Source organism: Moschus berezovskii, chromosome 6, assembly GCF_049115385.1.
Source record: "Moschus berezovskii isolate FMDL1 chromosome 6, NW_MosBer_1.0, whole genome shotgun sequence".
Lineage (NCBI taxonomy): Eukaryota > Metazoa > Chordata > Mammalia > Artiodactyla > Moschidae > Moschus > Moschus berezovskii.
In genome coordinates, this window is record NC_142465.1 from 18,565,325 (window position 1) to 18,588,263 (window position 22,939).

Consider the following 22,939-nt stretch of genomic DNA (forward strand, 5'->3'; position numbering starts at 1 on the left):
TTAGGCATTTAGCTGTGTTCAACCATTTTATCTTGATTATTTTGTTTGAGTGAGTCATATATTTTTATTTGGGTGCTCACATTTCATTTTTATATGAGATTCTTATTTAAACATTTTTTCTTAAAAATATCTTTAACTTTTACTTAAATAGTTTTCTCAGAAATTGGACTGTCCTTTTGCTTATTGAAGCATTTTTGTCACTTCACATCATTTGTGTTAGTTTTTCTAAATATTTGCCCGATTTTGTTGATCTGTTTGCTTTTGTTTTAGGACTTTAGTGACAATGATATTTTCACCCAACTCTGGATTACCTCACTTCATGCTTTATGGGCTTGTCAGCTCTCCTGATAGACAGGATAAGATATGTAACTAGGCGTATGTGTATCTACCTCACCTTCCTTATACTATAACTTACAAAATCATTCCCTATTTCTGCAGTCCCTGTGCTGCCAGCTCTAGGGGTCTCTTTTATCAAAACATCTGTCACATAAAGCTTGAAGTCCTTTTCTCCTACACAAATTTTAGCTTTTGGCTTTTCTTGCCTTTTTTCTGTGTCATTCTGACTGCATATGCTTTCTATCGTTAAAGAATTCCTCATTTTCCCAATTTCAAGTACAGTCATAATATTAAAGTATCAGCTTACTAAATTGATAGAAGCTCCTAAATATTTTAAAAAATCAATATGCCCTTTTAAACAAATCACTTTAGTTCCTCTAAGTAAATTTTCTATTGACTTTATTATAATTTCAGTTTCGGTATTTGTTTTAATCTATATGTCATATGATACTTTAGTAATATTTCACATTTAGCTTATGCTGACTACTATATACCTTACTTTATTTTAGGAATTTATTAGAAACTTACATTTACAAATGGAAGAAGAAAGAGCAAAATTTAAAGACCTACAGGAAAAAGAAAAAATGCGTTTGTTTAAACTGCAGCATGATGCAGCTGTAAAAATTCAAGCTAAATATAAAGCATTTGTGGCCTACCAAAAATATGGCCCAATCATAAAGGAACAAATAGAAAGTAAGAAAAAGAAAGCACAAGAGTGGAAGGAAAAGGAAGCAAAAATACGACAGATAGAAGAAGAAAAGCGGAAAAGATTAGAGGAGGAACAAAGAATAGAAGAAGAGATAGAAAAGCAGATGCAAGAGGGAAGGAAAAGGAGAGAAAAAGAATATATGGGAAAAAAGAACATCCTGAGACAAGAAAGAGAGCAAGTACTAAAGATGGGAAAATTGATATTGAGAGAATCTGCAAGAAAACAGCTAATAATAAGCAGAGCATTAAAGAAGGGAGAATATAATGCCAAACATTTAACTTTTGAGGGCACATCAAAGAATAAGGATGATGGAGCCAAAAGACTAGGGGATGGAAAGTTAAAAATGTGGGAAGATGCTTCCCCTTGGTTAGCTGAAGAGTCAGATAAGAAAAAAAATGTAGACAGACAACTTGAATTGAAAGAATCAGTACAAGTGCAATTAAAAGAATCTATGTCAAGCCATGCAATTTTGGCAGTATTTAACATGGAAGAAAAAAATGAAAACCTAGAAGTACAATCTTCAGAAGAATTAGTCAAGCAAGCAAAGAATTATGAAAACATAGATCAAAAAAATCAACTGGAAAACCTGCATCTAAAAGAAAATGTCAAAGAACAGTTTCAACTGCAAGCATTACAGTCTCAAGTACAAAAAGAGGAAGTCTTGAAACCTTCCATAAATGAGACTATGAGACAAGAAGCCCAGATAATATTAGGAAATAATCAAGAAATTGATGAAGTAAAAGCCAATGAATCACAGAAAATAATTGATGATAACCAACAGAATAAGATGCAAAAAGTAGAAAAAGAAATATCAGGGCAGTTAGGAACATTATCTGAAGAAAATCATATAAAGAACATTTCAGTGATTTCAATGAAACAAAAACCAGTACCACTGAAATTAGGAAAATCTAAAGATATAGGGGAAAATACATTACTACAAGAAGAAGAAATTGATTTAAAATCTAAAGAAACAGAGGAGAACCCAAAAGGCAGTGCTCTGAATCATGGGTTGGTTTTTAACACTAATGATGCTGTGATAAATGTAGAAGGCAAAATAAACAAGCAAAATTATATTGTAGATGCTCCTTGTGAAGATTTGGGTGGCTATAATGCAAAAGACTATTTGGTTTTTAAAGAAGTAAACTCTCTTAAGTCTCAGATTCAAGAAATTCCAGAAGAATGTCATGAAAATACAGCTGAATGTGAAAATATAGTGACCTGCTCTGTGCCAGAGCCAACACTTCTATCTTCTATTGAAGAAAAGAGGCTAGCTTGGCTAACATCATTTAAACCCTGGCTTGAAATTTTCAAGCAAAATCAACAGAGGAAAATTGTTAGAAGAAGGAGACTTATAAAATGTCCAGTCAACACGATGCCCCCTTTGAATACACTAGAAATTCTTCGGTGTGGTCCTTGGGATACTTTACAGCAGGTATTTTATTATTTTTTACATCCTGAATTTTAATTGGTTCTCTAAAATGTAACTTCAAAAATCTTTATATAAGACAAATTTTATTTTTAATCAAAGTCTAGTTGATGCACAAAAGGTTACACGTGTACAATATAGTAGCTCATAATTCTTAAAGGTTATTCTCCATTTATGGTTATTATAATATATTGGCTATGTTCCCTGTATTGTACAACATATCCTTGTAGCTTACTTACTTACTTACTGCCCCCTTCCCTCTCCCCATTGGTAACCACTGATTTGTTCTTTGTTTTTCAGAGCCCTTTTTTCTGTATCCAAAAATTTTCTCAGTCAATGAAGTTACTAATGAAATACCCTATTTGAGAGGAGTTGTACTTAAAAGGTCTCCTCAATTAAAATTATTCAGTGCATCCTCTTCAGTGAGGCACTATGAAGACCTTTGATCTATATCCGGAAACCTATTTTCGAGGGGCCTATAGCATTATTAGATTTCCAAGAACGGAGTCATCTGGGAAAGTAGAGTAGAATTAGAGTAGAAAAATTGTAGCTTGATACTCAGCTTGGAGCTAGTTTGCTTTAGTCCTGGACCACAGCACCACCTAGTGGTTCCTTTTGTAATTTAGTCACGTGCTAAATAAACATGGTACATGGTTCCTCTGTCCATGAGATTCTCCAGGCGAGAATACTGAAGTGGGTTGCCATTTCCTTCTCCGAGGGATCTTCCCAACCCAGGGATCGAACCCAGATCTCCCACATTGCGGGCAGACGCTTTAACCTCTGAGCCACCAGGGAAGTCGGAAATTTAAAGTAGCTGTCACCAAATGCTACAAATTTACTCTGCTTATAAAAACATAGTTTCAATCAAAAATAAGATAGAAACTAACATATGTGTAGAAAAACAGGAAAGAATATTAAATACTAGAAGGGATTTAAGATTAAAGATTTAAGATTAAAATACACATGTTTAGGCCTTAAGCTCAAAACATAAAGTTTATTTGATTTCTAGATATAGGCAAGATACCTAGAAAAGGAAACATTAAGTTAATATGTATACATTGTTTTATTCATTCACTCAGCAAATAAAAATCTATCCCATATGATCAAGTCAATATTTATTGTTAGATTAAAGGGATAGAAACAAACCCATCTTTGCCCTTATGATTCTGACTTTGGTAGGCAAAAAGGCATTAAACAAATAAATATGTTACTGTGGATTTTTATTTCTAACGTATCAAATGACATCAGGGTTCTCATTTTCTTTCTGCCATTTACTGGCTGTGTCACCTTGCGCTGGGTCACCTTGCTCTTTCTGAGCCTCAGTTTTGTCTTCAATACACTGGGAAGAGAAATACCTACTTTATAGGATTGTTGAGTTTTCAAATACTGTATGTGAAGAATTTGGTCTTGGGATTGTAATGTATATAATAGTCATTGTCAAATGTGGGTCTCAAACATCTGAAGAGAAAGGCAATGGACTTATGATTAGCCTATTTCATCAAATAAGTTGGAACGTTGAAAATGCTGAATCATCTATATATGGAATAGTACTCTAGAAGGATATGACTGAAGAGCAATGATTATTGACAACATATTTTTTTTCCTAGCAGAATGCTTTAACTAATTCATTTTTCTTTTGAGTATTTTGCTACTAATGGTAACTATCCTTAAATAACAACCGCAAGAAAGGGTATAGCTTAAGGATTTTTTTTATGGCTTTACAATACAGCATGGATGATGATAACACTTTAGGGGCTGATTAACTTTTAGGTCAGAATGTCTCACTTCATTCAAGGAAGACTGTAATTAAGTGGTGTTGTGATGATGCATGACTTAGTCTAAGTTATATTCTCGTTCATTTAAGCCACTAATCATACCTCAGATTCAGTCTCTTGCAGCTGATTTTTTAAACAATATTATTTCTCCAGGTTGAATAGATTTGAGATTGTGGCACAATCACAAATTTGTTAACACAAAGCATAACACTCATAACTCATTGCTTCTGTTACTTTGGTAATTACAGCTTGCCATAGATGAGTGACACTGCTTGGGTTGAATTTCTCAACTGTAATTGAGAGTGAACTCTATAAAAAATACGTGGCTCTTTTAGGTCATTTTATTTATCAATACTGTCAAGGATTTGGGGGAAATATAGATGATTAAGTGGAAAACTAATTTGTGATATTTTCAGTTCAGTTCAGTTGCTCAGTCGTGTCCGACTCATTGCGACCCCATGAATCACAGCACACCAGGCCTCCCTGTCCATCACCAACTCCCGGAGTTTATCAAGATGTAATGAATGAATCTTAGGTTGCTTGGTTGGTAAAGAATTCGCCTGCAGTACAGGAGACCCTGGTTCGATTCCTGGGTTGGGAAGATCCTCTGGAGAAGGGCAAGTCTACCCACTCTAGTATTCTGGCTTGGAGAATTCCATGGACTGTTTTGGGTTTCCCTTGTAGCTCAGCTGGTAAAGAATCTGCCTGCAATGCTGGAGACTTGGGTTCAATCCCTGGGTTGGGAAGATCCCCTGGAGAAGGGAAAGGCTACCCACTCCAGTATTCTGGCCTGGAGAATTCCATGGACTGTATCATCCGTGGGGTCACAAAGAGTCGGGCGTGACTGAGGGACTTTCACTAGGTTCTATGAGTCAGTTCGTTTTTAAGTCATGAGAGACCGAAAATGTTAGTTTTCCAAATATTTTTATATTACCCTTTGGTAATATGGGAACACAACTATGAATGTTATAAATATTTTAGTTTTGCCACAGGGCTAAGATAATGCATTTGTTCAGTTATTTGAGAACATTCAGTGACCATTTACTATGCCCCAATTGCTCTTTTATCAGGTTGATCATACACTGATGAACGCCTATGAGCATTAATTCTATATTGACCTTAATTTTTAGAGCATAAAGCAGTTTTATTTGTGTGATTAATTTCATGCATGTATCAAAATGATTGGACTTCCCATGTGGTTGAGTGGTAAAGAATCTGCCTGCCAATGCAGGAGACGTGGTTTCAGTCCCTGGGTCAGGAAGATCACCGGGAGGAGGAAATGGCAGCCGACTTCAGTTTTAATTTTCTTGCCTGGGAAATCCCTTGGACAGAGGAGCCTGGGGGGCAACAGTCCATGGGGGTCACAAAAGAGTCAGACATGACTTGCAACTAAGTTAACAATCAAAATTATTAGTGTAAAAGTTTATTTGATCTCATATGTTTGGAAAAATCTAGAGTGCACCAGAAAATAAATTTCTGTATCATAAGGAAATTTTTAAAATTTAACTTATTTTTCGCCCTGGGTATTCATTGCTGCGCACGGGCTTTTCTCTGGTTGCGGCGAGAAGGGGCTGCTCTCTAGCTGTGGTGCACAGGCTTCTCGCTGCGGTGGCTTCTCTTCTTTTGGAGCTTGGTCTCTGGGTGCACATGCTTAAGTAGTTGTGGTGTGTGGGCTCAGTAGTTGCCACTGATGGGGCTTAGTTGCCCCATGGCATGTCGGATCTTCCTGGACCAGGGATTGAACCAGTATCCCCTGCATTGCAGGGTGGATTCTGAACCACTGGACCACCAGGGAAGTCCGAGAAAAATTTTAAATGTTCAGTACAAGGGAGGAGGAAATACCAAGAAATACTGCATATTCAAAAGTAGACACTGTTGACAAGTATACTGCAGCAGCTATCACTCCTATACTGTAATTAGAGAGGTTGCTACATTATAACTAGAACTTTATTGTGTTTATATGCTTGTAAAGTAATGTTCAACATCCTTCAAGCTAGACTTCAACAGTACGTGAACCGAGAACTTCCAGATGTTCAAGCTGGGTTTAGAAAAGGCAGAGGGACCAGAGATCAAATTGCCTACATTGTTGGATCATAGAAAAAACAAGAGAACTCCAGGAAAACATCTTCTGTTTCACTGACTATGCTAAAGCCTTTGACTGTGTGGACCACAGCAAACTGAAAAACTCTTCAAGAGGTGGGAATACCAGGCTCCCTTACCTACCTGCTAAGAAACCTGTATGCAGGTCAAGAAGCAACAGTTAGAACTGGACATGAACAACAGACTGGTTTAAAATTGGGAAAGGAATACGTCAAGGCTGTATATTTCACCCTGCTTATTTAACTTTTAGCAGAGTACGTCATGAGAAATGCCAAGCTGGATGAAGCACAAGCTGGAATCAAATTGCTGGGAGAAATATCAATAACCTCAGATATGCAGATGACACCACCCTTATAGCAGAAAGTGAAGAGACACTAAAGAGCCACTTGATGAAGGTGGAAGAGGAGAGTGAAAAAACTAGCTTAAAACTCAACATTCACAAAACTAAGATAATGCCATCTGGTTCCATCACTTCATGGCAAATAGATGGGGAAACAATGGAAACAGTGACAGACTATTTTCTTGGGCTCCAAAATCACTGCTGATGGTGACTGCAGCCATGAAATTAAAAGACTCTTGCTCCTTGGAAGAAAAGCGATGACAAATCTAGACAGTGTATTAAAAAGCAGACTCATCACTCTGCTAACAAAGGTCCGTCTAGCCAAAGCTATGGTTTTTCCAGTAGTCATGTATGGATGTGAGAGTTGGACCATAAAGAAAGCTGAGCACTGAAGAATTGATGCTTTTGAGCTGTGGTGTTGGAGAAGACTCTTGAACTGCAAGGACATCAAACCAGTCCATCCTAAAGGAAATCAATCCTGATCATTGGAAGGACTGATGCTAAAGCTGAAACTTCAATACTTTGGCCACCTGTTGTGAAGAGCCGACTCACTGGAAAAGACCTTGATGCTGGGAAAGATTGAAGGTGGGAGGAGAAGGGGATGACAGAGAATGAGATGGTTGGATGGCATCACCGACTCAATGGAGATGAGTTTGAGCAAACTCTGGGAGATACTGAAGGACAGGGCAGCCTGGTATGCTGCAGTCCACGGGCTTGCAAAGAGTTGGACATAACCGAGCAACTGAGCAACACCAACAGCAAGGTAGTGTATTATTAAATTGGGCAGGAGAATATAAATTGTAGAGCAAGATTTGTTACTATAAAGCTGTAGCTGTAGGGTTGTCAGTTTTTAAGCGTTCGATTCTAGTGTGTTTAGTTTTTTAGTGTAGAATAAGTTTTCTAATCAAAATCACTGTGGATGCTGATTGCAGCCATGAAATTAAAAGACGGTTACTCCTTGGAAGGAAAGTTATGACCAACCTAGATAGTATATTAAAAAGCAGAGACATCACTTTGCCAACAAAGGTCCGTCTAGTCAAGGCTATGGTTTTTCCCGTGGTCATGTATGGATGTAAGGGTTGGACTATAAAGAAAGCTGATCACTGAAGAATTGATGCTTTTGAACTGTGGTGTTGGAGAAGACTCTTGAGAGTCCCTTGGACTGCAAGGAGATCCAAACAGTCCATTCTAAAGGAGATCAATCCTGGGTGTTCATTGGAAGGACTGATGCTAAAGCTGAAACTCCAATACTTTGGCCACCTCATGCGACAAGTTGACTCCCTGGAAAAGACTCTGATGCTGGGAAGGATTGGGGGCGGGAGGAGAAGGGGACAGCAGAGAATGAGATGGCTGGATGGCATCACCGACTCGATGGACATGAGTTTGAGTGAACTCCGGGAGTTGGTGATGGACAGGGAGGCCTGGTGTGCTGTGATTCATGGGGTCGCAAAGAGTCGGACACGACTGAGCGACTGAACTGAGCTGAACTGAATTATAGAATTTATAGTATCTCCTTTGGACAAAATATAGGGACATTACACAGCAGTTATCCTGACACATGTAGGTTACAAAAAAGAAATTTGTTTCAAAAGTTGTTTTAGATTATTTTGAAACTAGAAAATTCATTCACCAAATGTTTAAAAAATACCAGATATTGCTTTTGCTACTTAAAGCAAGGGGTAGACTAATCCCTTCTTTCTGTTTCCATGAATGTATGATCTTCCCCTTCACTTACACAAATATGTGAATGTAAAACTTTATTGCACAGGAAACATTCCACATGAAGAGGAGTTGCACACTTAAGAATTGTATGCTTTCCTCAGCTTTTTTTTTTTGAAAAAAAAAAAAGCTTTCAATTTCAATAAAACACTTAAAATTTCTTTTGCATGTGTTATACCCTAGTATATATGCTAGTATACACTATAAAGCTAATACTTTTTACACTGTTGTTCACTACATAGGAAATGTGGCCTTAGGACTTCCAATGTGGCAATATGAAAGTACTCTTACTATAAAGCAATTTAGTTTATATACTTATTTCAGTGCATAGACTCAATTATAGTGAAGAAGCAACACATCATTACATTATTACTGTGCCAAGTTTACTTAGGTGAGAGATCCTGAATTTAATACATGGAGTGCTTTTCAGTAGTCTCAAAATATTTATATCTGATATATTCTTATAGAACTATAAGTGTAGTCCTTAACATACCTACCATAAAGTTCAATACATTCTTTGATGCTGAATTTTCTTTAGTTGAAAAGACTTAAAAAGAGAAAAATTCGTTAGGAAAAAAGCTTTATGAAGTAGTGTGTGCACGGTAATATCTCAATAATAGGAAATGTTATAAATGTATGATAATAAGTATTCATGATTTGTTATACTGCAGATTCTATATGATCTGAGTATATACATTATTCAATAGTAAAGGCTGATTCATACTTTTATAATACAGAAGCACAATAGAATGTTGTTTTTATTGCATGGTTCAGTTATTTTTGCATGTTTCTACTTATTACAAGTTTTATAATATCTCTTCTCAGTTAAACTTGCTTCATTTTTAGAAGAGAGCTGAGCTATTCTAGTTGAAGCATGGCAGGTTGGTTATGAAATCTGTCCCTGATCTGTTATGGCTTCTGATACTATCCAGGTATTCCGAAGATACTGTCAAACACAGATCTTAAATGTTTATATAGTGCAATCCTAAAAATAACTCCAAGAGACATGAAGAACAGGAAAATGAATTTGGTGAAAAGTCAAGGAGTAAACTAGTAAATGATTATATTATTGTTGCTTCTGTGTGTATTACCTTTGAACTTGAGTTGGTCATGAATGATTACATTATTTTGCCTTTCTACGAGGGGAAGAAATGTGGCACAATGGCCAGATAGCTTAAATGAAATTGAGTTATTAATAAAAGTGGGTTTCAACATATAGCATTACTTTTTTTCAGATGAAAAATTTAAAACAATTTTTCAAGGTTAATATAGTTTGTCTTCATTATATTTAGATAATGATACGCTCTCTGATTTTTTGCAATTCTCTAGGTTGCAACAATAACATTTCAGGATCTGCCAGGCTGTAGTCTCTCTACACTGGCAGAGTGTCCAAATCTTCAGTTTCTGTCTCTTCGACGCTGTGGATTGACTTCCTTGCACAGTCTGAGTAACTGCAAAAGACTGAAGTACATTGATGCACAGGTGTGTCCTATGTTGTCATTATTTATTTTATAATAAAATGTAAAACAGATTCAGGTGTACATTTAAGAAATGACAATTTTGAAGGAGCATTTAATAGAATAGCCTGTAACTCAGGGTCTAGAGAGATCAAGGGACAAAATTTGTGAGAGCCATACAGGAAACATGCTTAAGTGGTATGACCTGGGAAATTATCTTCATTCATAGGTGATAGAGTTTTTTTGTTTTTTTTTTGCTGCATAACAAATGACTGCATTATTTAGTAAATTAAAAGAAAAAAGCATGCATTTTATTTTCCTCTACTTCTGTGGGCCATGAATTGAGGCCAGACTTACTCTGGGCATTCTGTTTCATACTCCGTTGCCTGGATGTCTGATGTAATTTGCAGTTGGGGCTGGAATGTCCAAATACATTCTTTTATGTGTCTGGTGCCTTGGGAGGTTGAAATTCCCCTCCCTCTCTGTGTCTCTCTGTGTCCCCCCACCACCACCTTGGGCATCTTTACAGGGTGAACTTTCTAAAAAGACAGTTTTCAGTATTACAGCTTATCAAGCATCTGCCTGCATCATACTAGTTTATGTTCTATTCACTAAACTTTCAGTTCAAATGGGAGGGGACTGTGTGTATGTGTGAATATTGGATTGTGAGGTTTATAGGAAACTGCTTACAAAATAATAATCTACTGCAGTCTGTTTCCTGTTTCTTAATGAGTCATATCTTCCCCACATGCTAAAGGACTTATGTCCCAAAGACCCCTATGAACTTATGACATTAGACTTGGACTTGAAGCACAGAATCTTCTCATCTAAATCAGATCCAAATGGAGATGATATGCTCAGAGGGAGTTCTTTCAACCCAGAGATCTTTAAAGTTAAGGGAAAAGTAGTCTTCTGTCACTCCCCCACATCCAGGCATGGTGGTGAGACAGCCAGGACTTAGTTAATTACAAGAGTCCTTATCCTTCAGTATGGGAGAACAAAAAGCTCATGGCAGTCCTTCGTCCATAGCTAAGAACATACCATTAGTTCTTAGTAAGGACTTGGTTCTGCTCCATGGGAATAGTTCTCTATGACTCTTGGTTCTGCCTAATAGTCTTTTAACTCCATTCTCAAGGCATACCGTCTCTTTAATTGCAGCTGAGAATTTTTTTCAATCTGTTTCTTTCTCATAGAAGACTGGGGGAAGGATGCTAGAGTTTCATTTTATTTTTGATTCTTTTCAGTTCAGACTGACAGTGCTTCCACCAATATGATTTTCTTTTCAAACTTTGTGTTTCCTATGCTTATTAAGTTTACTCCAGTTAACAAACACTATACTCATAGGTGTTTTTGAGAGAGTGTTGTGGGACTATACCAGTAAGATTCTTAAAAGCCCATTTATCTTTCTGAGGGTTTCTCTTGTGGCTCAGCTGGTAAAGAATCCACCTGCAAGGAGACCTGGGTTTGATTCCTGGGTTGGGAAGATCCCCTGGAGAAGGGAAAGGCTACCCACTCCAGTATTCTGGCCTGGAGAATTCCATGAATTGTATAGTCCATGGGGTCACAGAGTCAGACAAGACTGAGCGACTTTCACTTTATCTTTCTGAAGTCTTAAAAAAGAGAATGCTGCTGCATCCCTGACATATGTTCTTGACCTTGAGACCAATATTCTGCATTGCAGAGATATGTATGTTTAATAAAAGTATAAATTTGCATATAAGATATATACCTATTTCATGGTATTGACATCGCAAAAGGAACTGAGGAAGGAAAATGGGTAGATTTCAAATTTTTCAGTGTTTGATTTCTTTAAAGTAAATTTGTTAGCAACTGTGACCAGATTGTTCACTCTTGTTCAGATAGTTTGAAATGTTTTGTTTTGATCCTCTATATTGTCTCTGTTTTAAAAGATTATTAGTAAGTTTAAATCAGTTAATTATTTATTTGATTGCCTAATATTTTCATTCAGATAGTATAACATTCTACATAGTTATCTTAAAAGTTAGGGACTCAGATAATCATTTAAATTCAAGTATATCATCTTTCTTCTTTTCTGCAGCTTTAAATGTTTCATTAGTAAGCTATTGAAATAAAACTAATTACATTTGTTCTTTGTTTTAGGAAAACCATATTGAGACTATCAACTGTGAAAATTTGGAAAATCTCTGCGTTGTTCTTCTTAACAAAAATCAGTTGACTTCTCTTCATGGTTTAGATGGCTGCACTAATATACAAAGTCTTGAACTTTCACATAATAAAATCACTCGAATTGGTGAGAACAATGGAATTTGAATATATCAACATTTATTTTTCATGATTATATATTGTTTCATTTACTGTTTTTAAGGATAAGACACAATCTCTTATTTGCTGATTTTATCCAAGCCACACTTATTTAATCTTTTACCCAGAAGGAAACAAAACTATTTTAATATATATAAAACGAATATGCTCCCACCACTGGCAAATGGGTGGTAGCTCCTTAAATTAGTATATTTACCTCTCTGTTCCTTTTCTTATAACTAATAGTGATTTGAACTCTACTGGAGAATATATTGATATATATTATTATATATGTAATATACCCTAGTTTGTTGCCATCATATTTTTATAGATCGTATGCTTACTATGGGCTTCCCAGGTGCTAGTGGTAAAGAATCTGCCTGCCAAAGCGGGAGATGCAAGAGATGCAAATTCGATCCCTGGGTCAGGAAGAGCCCCTGGAGGAGGGTACCACAACTCACTCCGATATTCTTGCCTGGGCGCTTCTATGGACAGAGGAGCCTGGTAGGCTGCAGTCCATAGGGTCACACAGAGTTGGGCACCAGTGAATAACTTAACACATACATTCTTACTAAACTTCTCAGCAACTGTCATTACTGTTTCTTGATAGGACATTTCTCTCTTTACCTACATATGTCACTTGTACTAGCCTTTCCTTCTTTGTGCCTGCATGCTGATTTGCTAAATCATGTCTGACCCTTAGCAACTCCTTGGTCTGTAGCCTGCCAGGCTCCTCTGTCCATGGGATTTCCCAGGCAAGGATACTGGAGTGGGTTGCCATTTCCTTCTTCAGGGGATCTCTCCAAGCATGTCTCCTGCATGAACTCCTGTCTCCTGCAATAGCAGGCATATTATTTACCATTGAGCCACCTAGAAGCCCTTCCTTCTTTAAATAAGGCTACTAATAACCACATAAAAAGAAAGAACTTATCTGTTTAAATCTCCCTCACCGTCTTTGTCCCTCCATCTGTCATTATGAGACATTACTTTGCCAACAAAGGTCTATATGGTCAAAGCTATGCATTTTTCCAGTATCTATATACCTCTGTATCAACAGCTGTTGCCACCCTTATTCTTTGTAATCCATAGAATTCAGTGATGAAAATGTCTTTTATTTTTAGGTGTTTTTCTTGTTTGGGGATCTATATGGGATACTTTTTATAAAGTTTAAGATTAAAAATTTTTTTTTCAATTTTGTATTGGGGTATTTTGCCGATTAACAAAGTTGTGACAGTTTCAGGTGAACGGAGAAGTGACCCAGCCAAACACATACGCATGTATCCATTCTCCCCCCAAACTCCCCTCCCACAACACTGAGCAGAGTTCCATGTGCTATCCAGTAGGTTCTTGCTGGCTATCTGGAAATGCCCTTTAAGATCAGCCCTTCTGTTTTCTGTGAGTGTCCCTATCATTCTCTGGTATATTCCTCCATCATTTATCACCTTCCTCACGTCAGATTTTCCCTGTTGCCGTTCATTTCTGCCACTGCATCTCTCTTTCCCTTGTTGTCAAGTCTTGTGAAAGAGTGTTCTGTTCTTGCTCTCACCTCTCCTGTCTTACTACTCAATCTCCCTTTTCTGCCACCTGAAATTCAGCTTCTACTCACTTCTATACATTTTCAGTGGGGTAAGTCTAAAATTGGAGAAGGAAATGGCAACCCACTCCAGTGTTCTTGCCTGGAGAATCCCAGGGACGGGGGAGCCTGGTGGGCTTCCGTCTATGGGGTCACACAGAGTTGGACACGACTAAAGTGATGCAGCAACCGCAGCAGCAAGTCTAAAATACAGATCTCATGTTTTTCACTCATGTTGGGCTTAAAATTCTCTGGGCTTTTGTTGTTATTGTGTTTTATTTTTATTTTCTATTGTTGTAGCTTTGAGATTCTCAAGGGACTTGATAAGGGCTTGTTGTTCAGTCACTCAGTCGTGTCTGACTCTTTGCAACACCATGAACTGCAGCACGCCAGGCTTCCCTGTCCTTCAGCATCTCCCACAGTTTGCTCAAACCCATGTCCATTGAGTCGGTGATGCCATCCAACCATCTCGTCCTCTGTTGCCCCCTTCTCTTCCTGCCCTCAGTCTTTCCCAGCATCAGGGTCTTTTCCAACGAGTTGGCTCTTCACATGAGTGACCAGAGTACTGGAGCTTCAGCTTCAGCTTCAGTCCTTCCAATGAATATTCAGGGTTGAGCTCTTTTAGGATGGACTGGTTTGATCTCCTTGCAGTCCAAGGGACTCTCAAGAGTCTTCTCCAGTGCCGCAGTTGGAAAGCATCAATTCTTTGCTATTCAGCCTTCTTTTTGGTCCAATTCTCACATCTGTACATGACTACTGGAAAAACACATAGCTTTGACCATACGGATCTTTTCACTGGCAAAGTAATGTCTCTGCTTTTTAATACACTGTCTAGATTTGTCATAGCTTTTCTTCCAAGGAGCCAGCGTTGTTTAATTTCATGGCTGCAGCCACTATCTGCAGTGATTTTGGAGCCCAAGAAAATAATGTCTGTTACTGTTTACATTGTTTCCCCATCTATTTGCCACGAAGTGATGAGACCGGATGGCATTATCTTAGTTTTTTAAATGTTAAGTTTCAAGTCAGCTTTTTCACTCTCCCTTTTCACCTTCATCAAGAGGCTCTTTAGTTCCTCTTCATTTTCTGCCATAAGGGTAGTGTCATCTGCTTATCTGAGATTATTGATATTTTTCCCAGCAATTTGATTCCAGCTTGTGCTTCATTCAACCTGGCATTTCATATAATGTAGAATTGATGCTTTTGAACTGTGGTGTTGGAGAAGACTCTTGAGAGTCCCTTGTACCACAAGGAGATCCAACCAGTCCATTCTAAGGGAGATCGATCCTGGGTGTTCATTGGAAGGACTGATGCTAAAGCTGAAACTGCAATACTTTGGCCACCTCATGCGATGAGTTGACTCACCGGAAAAGACTCTGATGCTGGGAAAGGTTGGGGGCGGGAGGAGAAGGGGACGACCGAGAATGAGATGGCTGGATGGCATCACCGACTCTGTGGACATGAGTTTGAGTGAACTCTGGGAGTTGGTGATGGACAGGGAGGTCTGGCGTGCTGTGATTCATGGGATCGCGGAGAGTCAGACACGACTGAGCGACTGAACTGAACTGAACTGAACTGAACTCTGCATATAGGCTTCCCTGATAGCTCAGTTGGTAAAGAATCTGCCTGCAATGCAGGAGACCCCAGTTCAATACCTGGGTTGGGAAGATCCGCTGGAGAAGGGATAGGCTACCTACTCCAGTTTTGTTGGGTTTCCCCTGTGGCTTAGCTCAGAATCTTCCTGCAGTGAGGGAGAACTGGGTTAGACACCTAGGTTGGGAAGATCCCCTGGAGAAGGGAAAGGCTCCCCACTCCAGTATACTGGCCTGGAGAATTGCATGGAGTGTATATAGTCCATGGGGTCACAAAGAGTCAGACTTGACTGAGCAACTTTCACTTTCACTCTGCATATAAGTTAAATAAGCAGGGTGACAATATATCACCTTAATGTACTCCTTTCCCAATTTGGAACCAGTCCATTTTTCCATGTCCAGTTCTAACTATTGATTCTTGACTTGTGTACAGGTTTCACAGGAAGGGAAAGTAGTCTGGTATTCCCATCTCTAAGAATTTTCCACAGTTTGTTATGATCCACATAGTCAAAGGCTTTACTACGGTCAAGCATAAGCAGATGTCTTTCTGGAACAAATATTGCTTTTTCAATGATCTCTGGTTCCTCTGCCTTTTCTAAATACAGCTTGCACATTTGGAAGTTCTTGGTTCAGACACTGTTGAAGCCTAGCTTGAAGGATTTTGAACATTACCTTGCTAGCATGTGAAATGAGTGTAATTGTATCTGAACATTCTTTGGCGTTGCCCTTCTTTGAGATTGGAATGAAAACTGACCTTTTCCAGACTTGTTGCTACTACTAATGGCTTAAAATATTGTACCTCTAAAAGGTACATTCTTTCCACCTTCTCTAACCTACATTTGTTAGGAAATGTAATATGGACTGAATTATCAGGGAATGGGATTGGAGCAAATGAAGGAGTAAAAGTAAGCCTATTTTCTGTGTTTAGGCCTGGTTCTACTTCTAAATACTAATTTTATTTGTTTGCTTATATTTTTTCCTTTCATTTTTTTTTCTTGTTGAAAATTTCAACAATTTTTACTTATTTTTATTTTATATTGTACTATATTTTATTTACAGTGTTGTGTTTGTTTCAGGTGTATAGCAAAGTGATACAGTCATATATATATATATATATATATATGAATTAACAAAAGCAGTTCCCGTCTTTTGATGGGGTGCTCATGGTTTATAACATAAATGGCATTATTTTGAGAGAGGGATAATTTAGGTATGGCATTGGGTTTTTTTTCTTTTTGCAGCTTGAGGCAGTTGTAAAATAACTTAATGTAGCTTTTTACAACTGTGTATTCTATAGTATTAAAAAAAAAAAAGAAACATGTATATTATCATATGTGAAACTAATTGCCAATCCAGGCTCAATGCATGATACAGGATGCTCGGGGCTGGTGTATTGGGATGAACCAGAGGGATGGGATGGGGAGGGAGATGGGAGGGGGGTTCAAGATGAAAAAATAAAAATTAAAAAAAAAAAGAAAATTTAAAACATTTACAAAATAAATACATGGAGATTCCATATACCATATTCAACACTTGGTACATCATTACTATTTTTCTTCTTCTTTTTTAAAATAAATCCCCAATCAGAACGTTTCATCCTTTCATACCTTAGGAGATTTTTTAAAATAATACAGTCCCTTCTTACTTAACTACAATCCATTGTGTCACCTAATACAAATAATGATGATTCCTCTTTCTCTAATAATCCATGATGCAAGTTCCCTGATTTTCCTAATATTATCAGGGTGTGTCTGACTCATCACCCAGTGACCACGTGACAGTCACATGGGCCACTGAAGTCCTCTTGAATCGGTTGCAGTCCTTGCACTTTTCTTTCTCCATACTGTTGATTTTTTGCTAACCTTTATTAATTGCCCTATGCAGTTTGGGCAATTTCCCTAAATCTTTATTAATATGCCCTATTTATCCATTTACTTCCTTTTAGTGTATTAAAATTGTTTCACTATGCTTGTAAATGTTTCATTTCCTGTTAATGAAAGCTAGTTAACAGGCTTGGTTTAATTAAAATGTAGTCATTTTTGGCAGGAATTTTTCATTTGTGCTTCATAATGCCTTACATCAGAAGTCATACAGTGTTTATTTGCTTTTAACGATGCTGCTGCTGCTGCTAAGTCGCTTCAGTTGTGTCCGACTCTGTGTGACCCCAGAGACGGCAGCCCACCAGGCTCCCCCGTCCCTGGGATTCTCCAGGCAAGAACACTGGAGTGGGTTGCCATTTCCTTCTCCCTTTAACGATGCTACAGTTACACATTGGGCATGCTAGTGATAGCCTGAATACTCCATTATAAGGTTCCCCACCCAACAAGCTTGTATCTAGCTCTCATTTATTGATTATTGTGGCCTGAATCAATTATTAATGCAACGGGGAATACAAAAGTGAGTTTTCTAATTTGAGCTTCCCTTCCACATTTTTAGAGCTGGAATAATTTATTTAATAGCTATTTGGTTACCTTGAATCATTTGTAGAGGAGAGAGAGGGATATGCCTATCTTTATATTAACAAACTATACAATAACGTCTTATTAGTCCTTGTTACTTTCAGTGCTTCCAAGTGAATGTTTTTTATTTTTTTGCATTGTTTTGGCACTTGTTTTCTCTCTCTTCCTGCTTTCTCTCTTTCTTAGTATTCTTATGAACTCATAATTTTATAGAACAGAATATTTCAGCTTCTGTTCTTATTATACTGTTTGATGCTCAAATTGTAATGTCCTGTGAATTTGAGTAAAGCCAGAAAATATTGATATCTCCAATTCAGATTTACTTTTTGAACTTTATAGTTGTGTTCCTTTTCTGTTCCACTATACTCCTTGGTTGATACCAACACTAACATAACTATTTGCTATATATTATAATATATGTAAAATAGCTTCAAAACAACAGTGCCAATATTAGAAACATTGAGAAGTATTTAAAAGAATGCTACTACGTTAATTTTGAGATTTTTTTGCTTTTCTTTTGGCCCTTGTACTTTGTTCCACAGTGATATGCTTACTTGAAGTATTTTACCTTTGTAATTGTGTTATGAATTTGAAATATAATTACTTCACTTTTCCCATTTAATTCAATGCCAGATACACTTTATATGGGTTATATATAGGTTGTACAATTTTGCCCTCGTACCGTTAATTCATGTTAATACTGGGGTTTTAGTGGGGTTTTTGTTCTGTTTATTATGTTTTTCTTTTCAATTTTTAAGTTAAATATACAATTCAATTATTCTTTTTCATTTTTTACTCTTGTTGACATAAGTATTTAAGTCTGTAAATTTTCCTCAGAGTAGTATTTATTCTGCAATTCCTGATATATGGATATTTTCAATTGTTCTATAATTTAATGAAGTGTTTTATCTTTTACCTAAAAATTTAAATTTCCATATGAAAGGCCATTTTTGTTGTCATTTTTTCCCTAGTTTTATTGCATTATAGTCAGAGAATTATTTTTGTGCTTATATCTGCTTTTCGAAACTTGTGGTTTTCTAGTATGCAGTTAATTTTCAGAAATGTTTCATGTGTACTTGAAAAAAAGGTTTTGTTGTTGGAATATAGAGTATATATTTTCATCTTTTAGCTCTACATTAGTGATCTTTTATTTTGTGTTTTCTGTGTCTACTTGATTCACCTTGGACTGAAGGCGTTGAGCTAGTTTAAATGTATCTTTTTAAAATAAAATTTTTATTTATTTATTTTTGTCTGTGCTGGGTCATCGTTGCTGTGCGTGGGCTTTCCCTAGATACCACGAGCAGGGGCTGCTCCTCAGTGGTGGTCGGGCTTCTGCAGTGGCGGCTCCTGGGCTCTGGAACACAGGCTCAGTAGTTACGGTGCCTGGGCTTAGTTGCTCCGTGACACGTGGGAACCTCCAGGTGGATCAGGGATGGAACCCATACCTCCTTCACTGTCAGATGGATTCTGTCACTGAGCCCCCAGGGAAGCCCTAAATGTATCTGTTCTTAATTGGCCTGTTTCTTTGTTTATATCCTTTGGTTTCTGCTTGATGAACGTTGCTCCATGCAGTTACACAAGCACTCTTAATTGTGTTATCTTTATTGTGGATTTTAGCCTTGAAAATTGTAAGTTCCCTTCTTTGTCTCTCTAATACTTTTGTGACTGAATTCTACCTTGTCTGATAGGTTTCATTTTGTTTGTATTTGCTTAATCTAAAAAAAAAAAAGTTTTAACCTTTCTGAGTCACTTTGTTTTAGGTATGTACTTGTATTCAGCATGGATTGGGGTTTTATTTACTGATCCAAGCTTAAATGTTTTTCTCTCTTATAGACCATGGCTATTTGGATTTATTAATTTAATTCATATGCTTTGTTTCGGCACTGACCCCACTCAGGATGAATCTCTCTTTTCAAGGGAGGCTTTGCTGGTAATAAACGGGTTCTTCCACCCTGGGACACCTTTATTTCTTACTTATCCTTTCAGTTTCTGTAGGATTTCCTTTGTAAAAGTGTGAATTCAGCCTGGATTGTGTTGATCCCAGATGCTTATTACCCTACTTAGAAAAAAATTTAACTTGTGACTTCTTTGTCTCCCATTTGCAATGGAAGGATAGGTTGTGAGTATTTTGATTTCTTTGCTGCACTTTATGAGTTTCTGGCAGAGATTTGGGGAGAATTGAATCTAATCTGTCACCATCAACTGCCCCTTTTTTTGTTTAATAAGGGAAACATATTGTTGTTTTCACAAGGCAAGCTTTTGTTTTGCAAACACTTCAAGACACAATTTTTAAAATGTAGTGTATATTGCTTTTTAATATGTTTATTTGCCTATGTGTCCATGTTGCCCACTTTTGGACCATTCATGATTTCTCCCATATGGAAATACTGATACTTTTGATACAAATTTTATATTAAAATTTTAATTTAGAATGCATACAGAAATAATTTTGTTGTTGTTGGAATGAAGGCAAGTGCACTGATAATGTATGTTACTTTATTGGCACGCACTAAAGCAAGTTTGAGACAAAGAAAAAGGTTGTTTGTAAAAAGAAATGCTTGAACTTCCATTCACTTCATTTTCATTGCCAGCAGTTCTGTATGGGATTTTTTGTAGTCAGTGAATTTCCTGGGATAGGATATCTGCAAGATTTATGTGGAAACTGCCATAGTACTAATTGATGTACCTGAGGTATCTCTATGTAGTACACTTAAGCAAACAAGGTAAAAGACATCTTTGCTATCTGTTGGGTACCTTGAAATGCTGTATTTATGGAGTGTGAGAAGAGTATACAGGGGAAAGTAGATTTTCTGAACCAGTTGGAGTCTGTTTTTCATCTTCAGGAACTGCTTACGGAGATTCTGGTTGAGCTAAGTGAAAAGCATAGATTTTGTCTTTCAATGATATATTGATGCCAAGAACTCTTATGAAGGGGCACAAAGATAGATTTGTGTTTATAAGTTAATAAGTCACTATTCCATACTATAATATTTCTTAAGGAGGTGAAATAAAATTGGAAGCAATACCACATATTCTGCCCTTGTATTTTCGAGTTTAATTTGTTCCTAATTCTAACTAAGCTATAATTATTACACTAGTTAATATGTGATGTAAGTTCTAATTACTCTTTTTATTAGAAAATATTCTACAGTTTTGTTTGACTTTATTTGCATTTAGTGAATCAAAATAGTAACTCTGTTGCTCTCTTTAAGGCAGTTCATTTGAAATCATTTGTTGCTAAATATTTTCCATTCTAGTTGAACTAGTTACTTGTAGAAATAGAAACGTAATGTGAACTATACTTTTTCAAAGTAAAAGTTTAAAATTTAATTCTATAAATAGAAAGTAATGAAGTTAACACTTTGTTTAAGCATGTTGTTGCTATGATTATGGAATGAAAAGTTTCTAATTATTAATCATAACTGAAATATTAATTTCAAATATAATTCAAAATTATATCCTTAAGATGTGTTACATATTGAGTTACAGATTATTTTCTGGTCAAATGTAGCAAAAAAATAAGTTACTGTGTTGGGTATACATAGTCATATAAATTTCATAGTAATTTAATATTACTTTTTTGATCTGGATTATTTTGCACGTCTTGAATGCACAAAATTATTGCTTTAAGCTCTTTAACTTTAGATTGATGATTTTAAAGACATTTAATTGGAAAAGAGATTTTATTATACTTTTTAATTCTGAATAAAGTTTTATGTTTTTTCCTTAAAGTTACATGAATCTTTATCTTTTATAACTCAGTTTAATTTAGGTGGATTTCAGTTTAAATTTTAAGGTTTGTTACCATCGTTGTATTTCATGCCTTCTTTTGCCTGAAATTTCCCATAAGAAAATTTCAGGCAAAATTGGTAAGATTTTGTTTCTATAAGTAATGTTGAGAAAAAAATGAAAGAAACTTTTCTTAAATGAATGTTGCCACAGTGATCATTAAAGCTGATAAAACTCATCTGTGGGGAATCTTTCATGTTTTGAGTTATATTTTTGATTTTTTAAAAATGAATAGCCAACACAAATGAAAAATAGGTGATTTTAAAATTATAATTAGTTTTCTTTTATCCTCCAAAAATATGTTGTATTTTATTGACTTTTTAGCAGAAACATTTTAAAACTAAATTAATTTTTAAAAATCATGCTTCATGACCAAAGGTGTTTTATAGAAATTAGTATAATAAATATAGTAATAGATAACTTTCTTTTACCACCAGGCATTTATTTTATGTACTTTATACATATTAACTCATTTGATTTTCACATAAGTGGTATGAGTTGGGTACTGTTTAATCTTTTTTTATATGGATAAGAAAACTGAAATACAAAGTTTAAGTAAGTTGTCTAAAATCACACCATTATTTAGTGATAGAGCCAGGATTTGAAAATCACTTTCTATGCTGATATCTGATTTTTTAATTGTTTCATTCTATTGCCTCTCTCATAAATATGCATTTAGTATAATTGAAGGTTATTACTGTTTTATTATACCATATTATAAACTCTTATGCTGAAACATATAACTTTCAGATTTATTTATTAAAAAGTTTATTAATGAGCAAATATATTGAGCACTAACTATGTGTAAATGTTTTTCCAGGCATTAGGACAGAAAGAAAGAGAATAGGTGTAAATTGACATATTTTCTTTGTTGACTATTGGGTAAAAATGAAAATAAGTGTGTTGCTAATGTGTAAAAGCATATAATTGTTTTTGTTTCCGTATCCATGCAGCTTCTGTGTCTGGTATTTTAGTAAAACTTTAATCTGGAAAAATGGTTTCTTTGAGGCCAATAATTTATAAATCATTAATTTATAAATTTCAGGTAACACATTCATAGAAAATATCATTGTGAGTAGATAGATACCAGGAGTTTTTTGTTGTTGTTGGTTTTTCCTGATGCTTATTTTCAGTTAATACTGCTTTCTGAAAACAATGAAACTAGTATTCCAAGTTTGAAAGATACTGAACTAATTCAGCATTTTCACACAGATTTGATTACAGTATTGTGGCTCATGGAGAAATGTGCCTGAATTAATTCTTGCTGCCAACTGTTGTCTTTGGAACATCAGGAAAAAGTAATGAAGTAAAATAAGAGAAAGCTGTAGATATTTTGCTCATAGAAATGTTTTTCGTTATACACTTAGTGAATTCTTTGGATTCC

At 36.2% G+C, this 22,939-nt stretch overlaps 1 protein-coding gene across 1 annotated transcript in view; it reads left to right on the forward strand.

Moving 5' to 3' along the window:
• The window catches only part of LRRIQ1 (leucine rich repeats and IQ motif containing 1), a 224,601-nt gene that overhangs the window by 15,810 nt on the left and 185,852 nt on the right, over positions 1-22,939 (forward strand). The window contains exons 7-9 of the mRNA XM_055396048.2: positions 846-2,477; positions 9,735-9,887; positions 11,984-12,134. Of these exons, the coding sequence (XP_055252023.2) occupies positions 846-2,477; positions 9,735-9,887; positions 11,984-12,134 (1,936 nt within the window). The remainder of the gene's footprint in view (positions 1-845; positions 2,478-9,734; positions 9,888-11,983; positions 12,135-22,939) is intronic.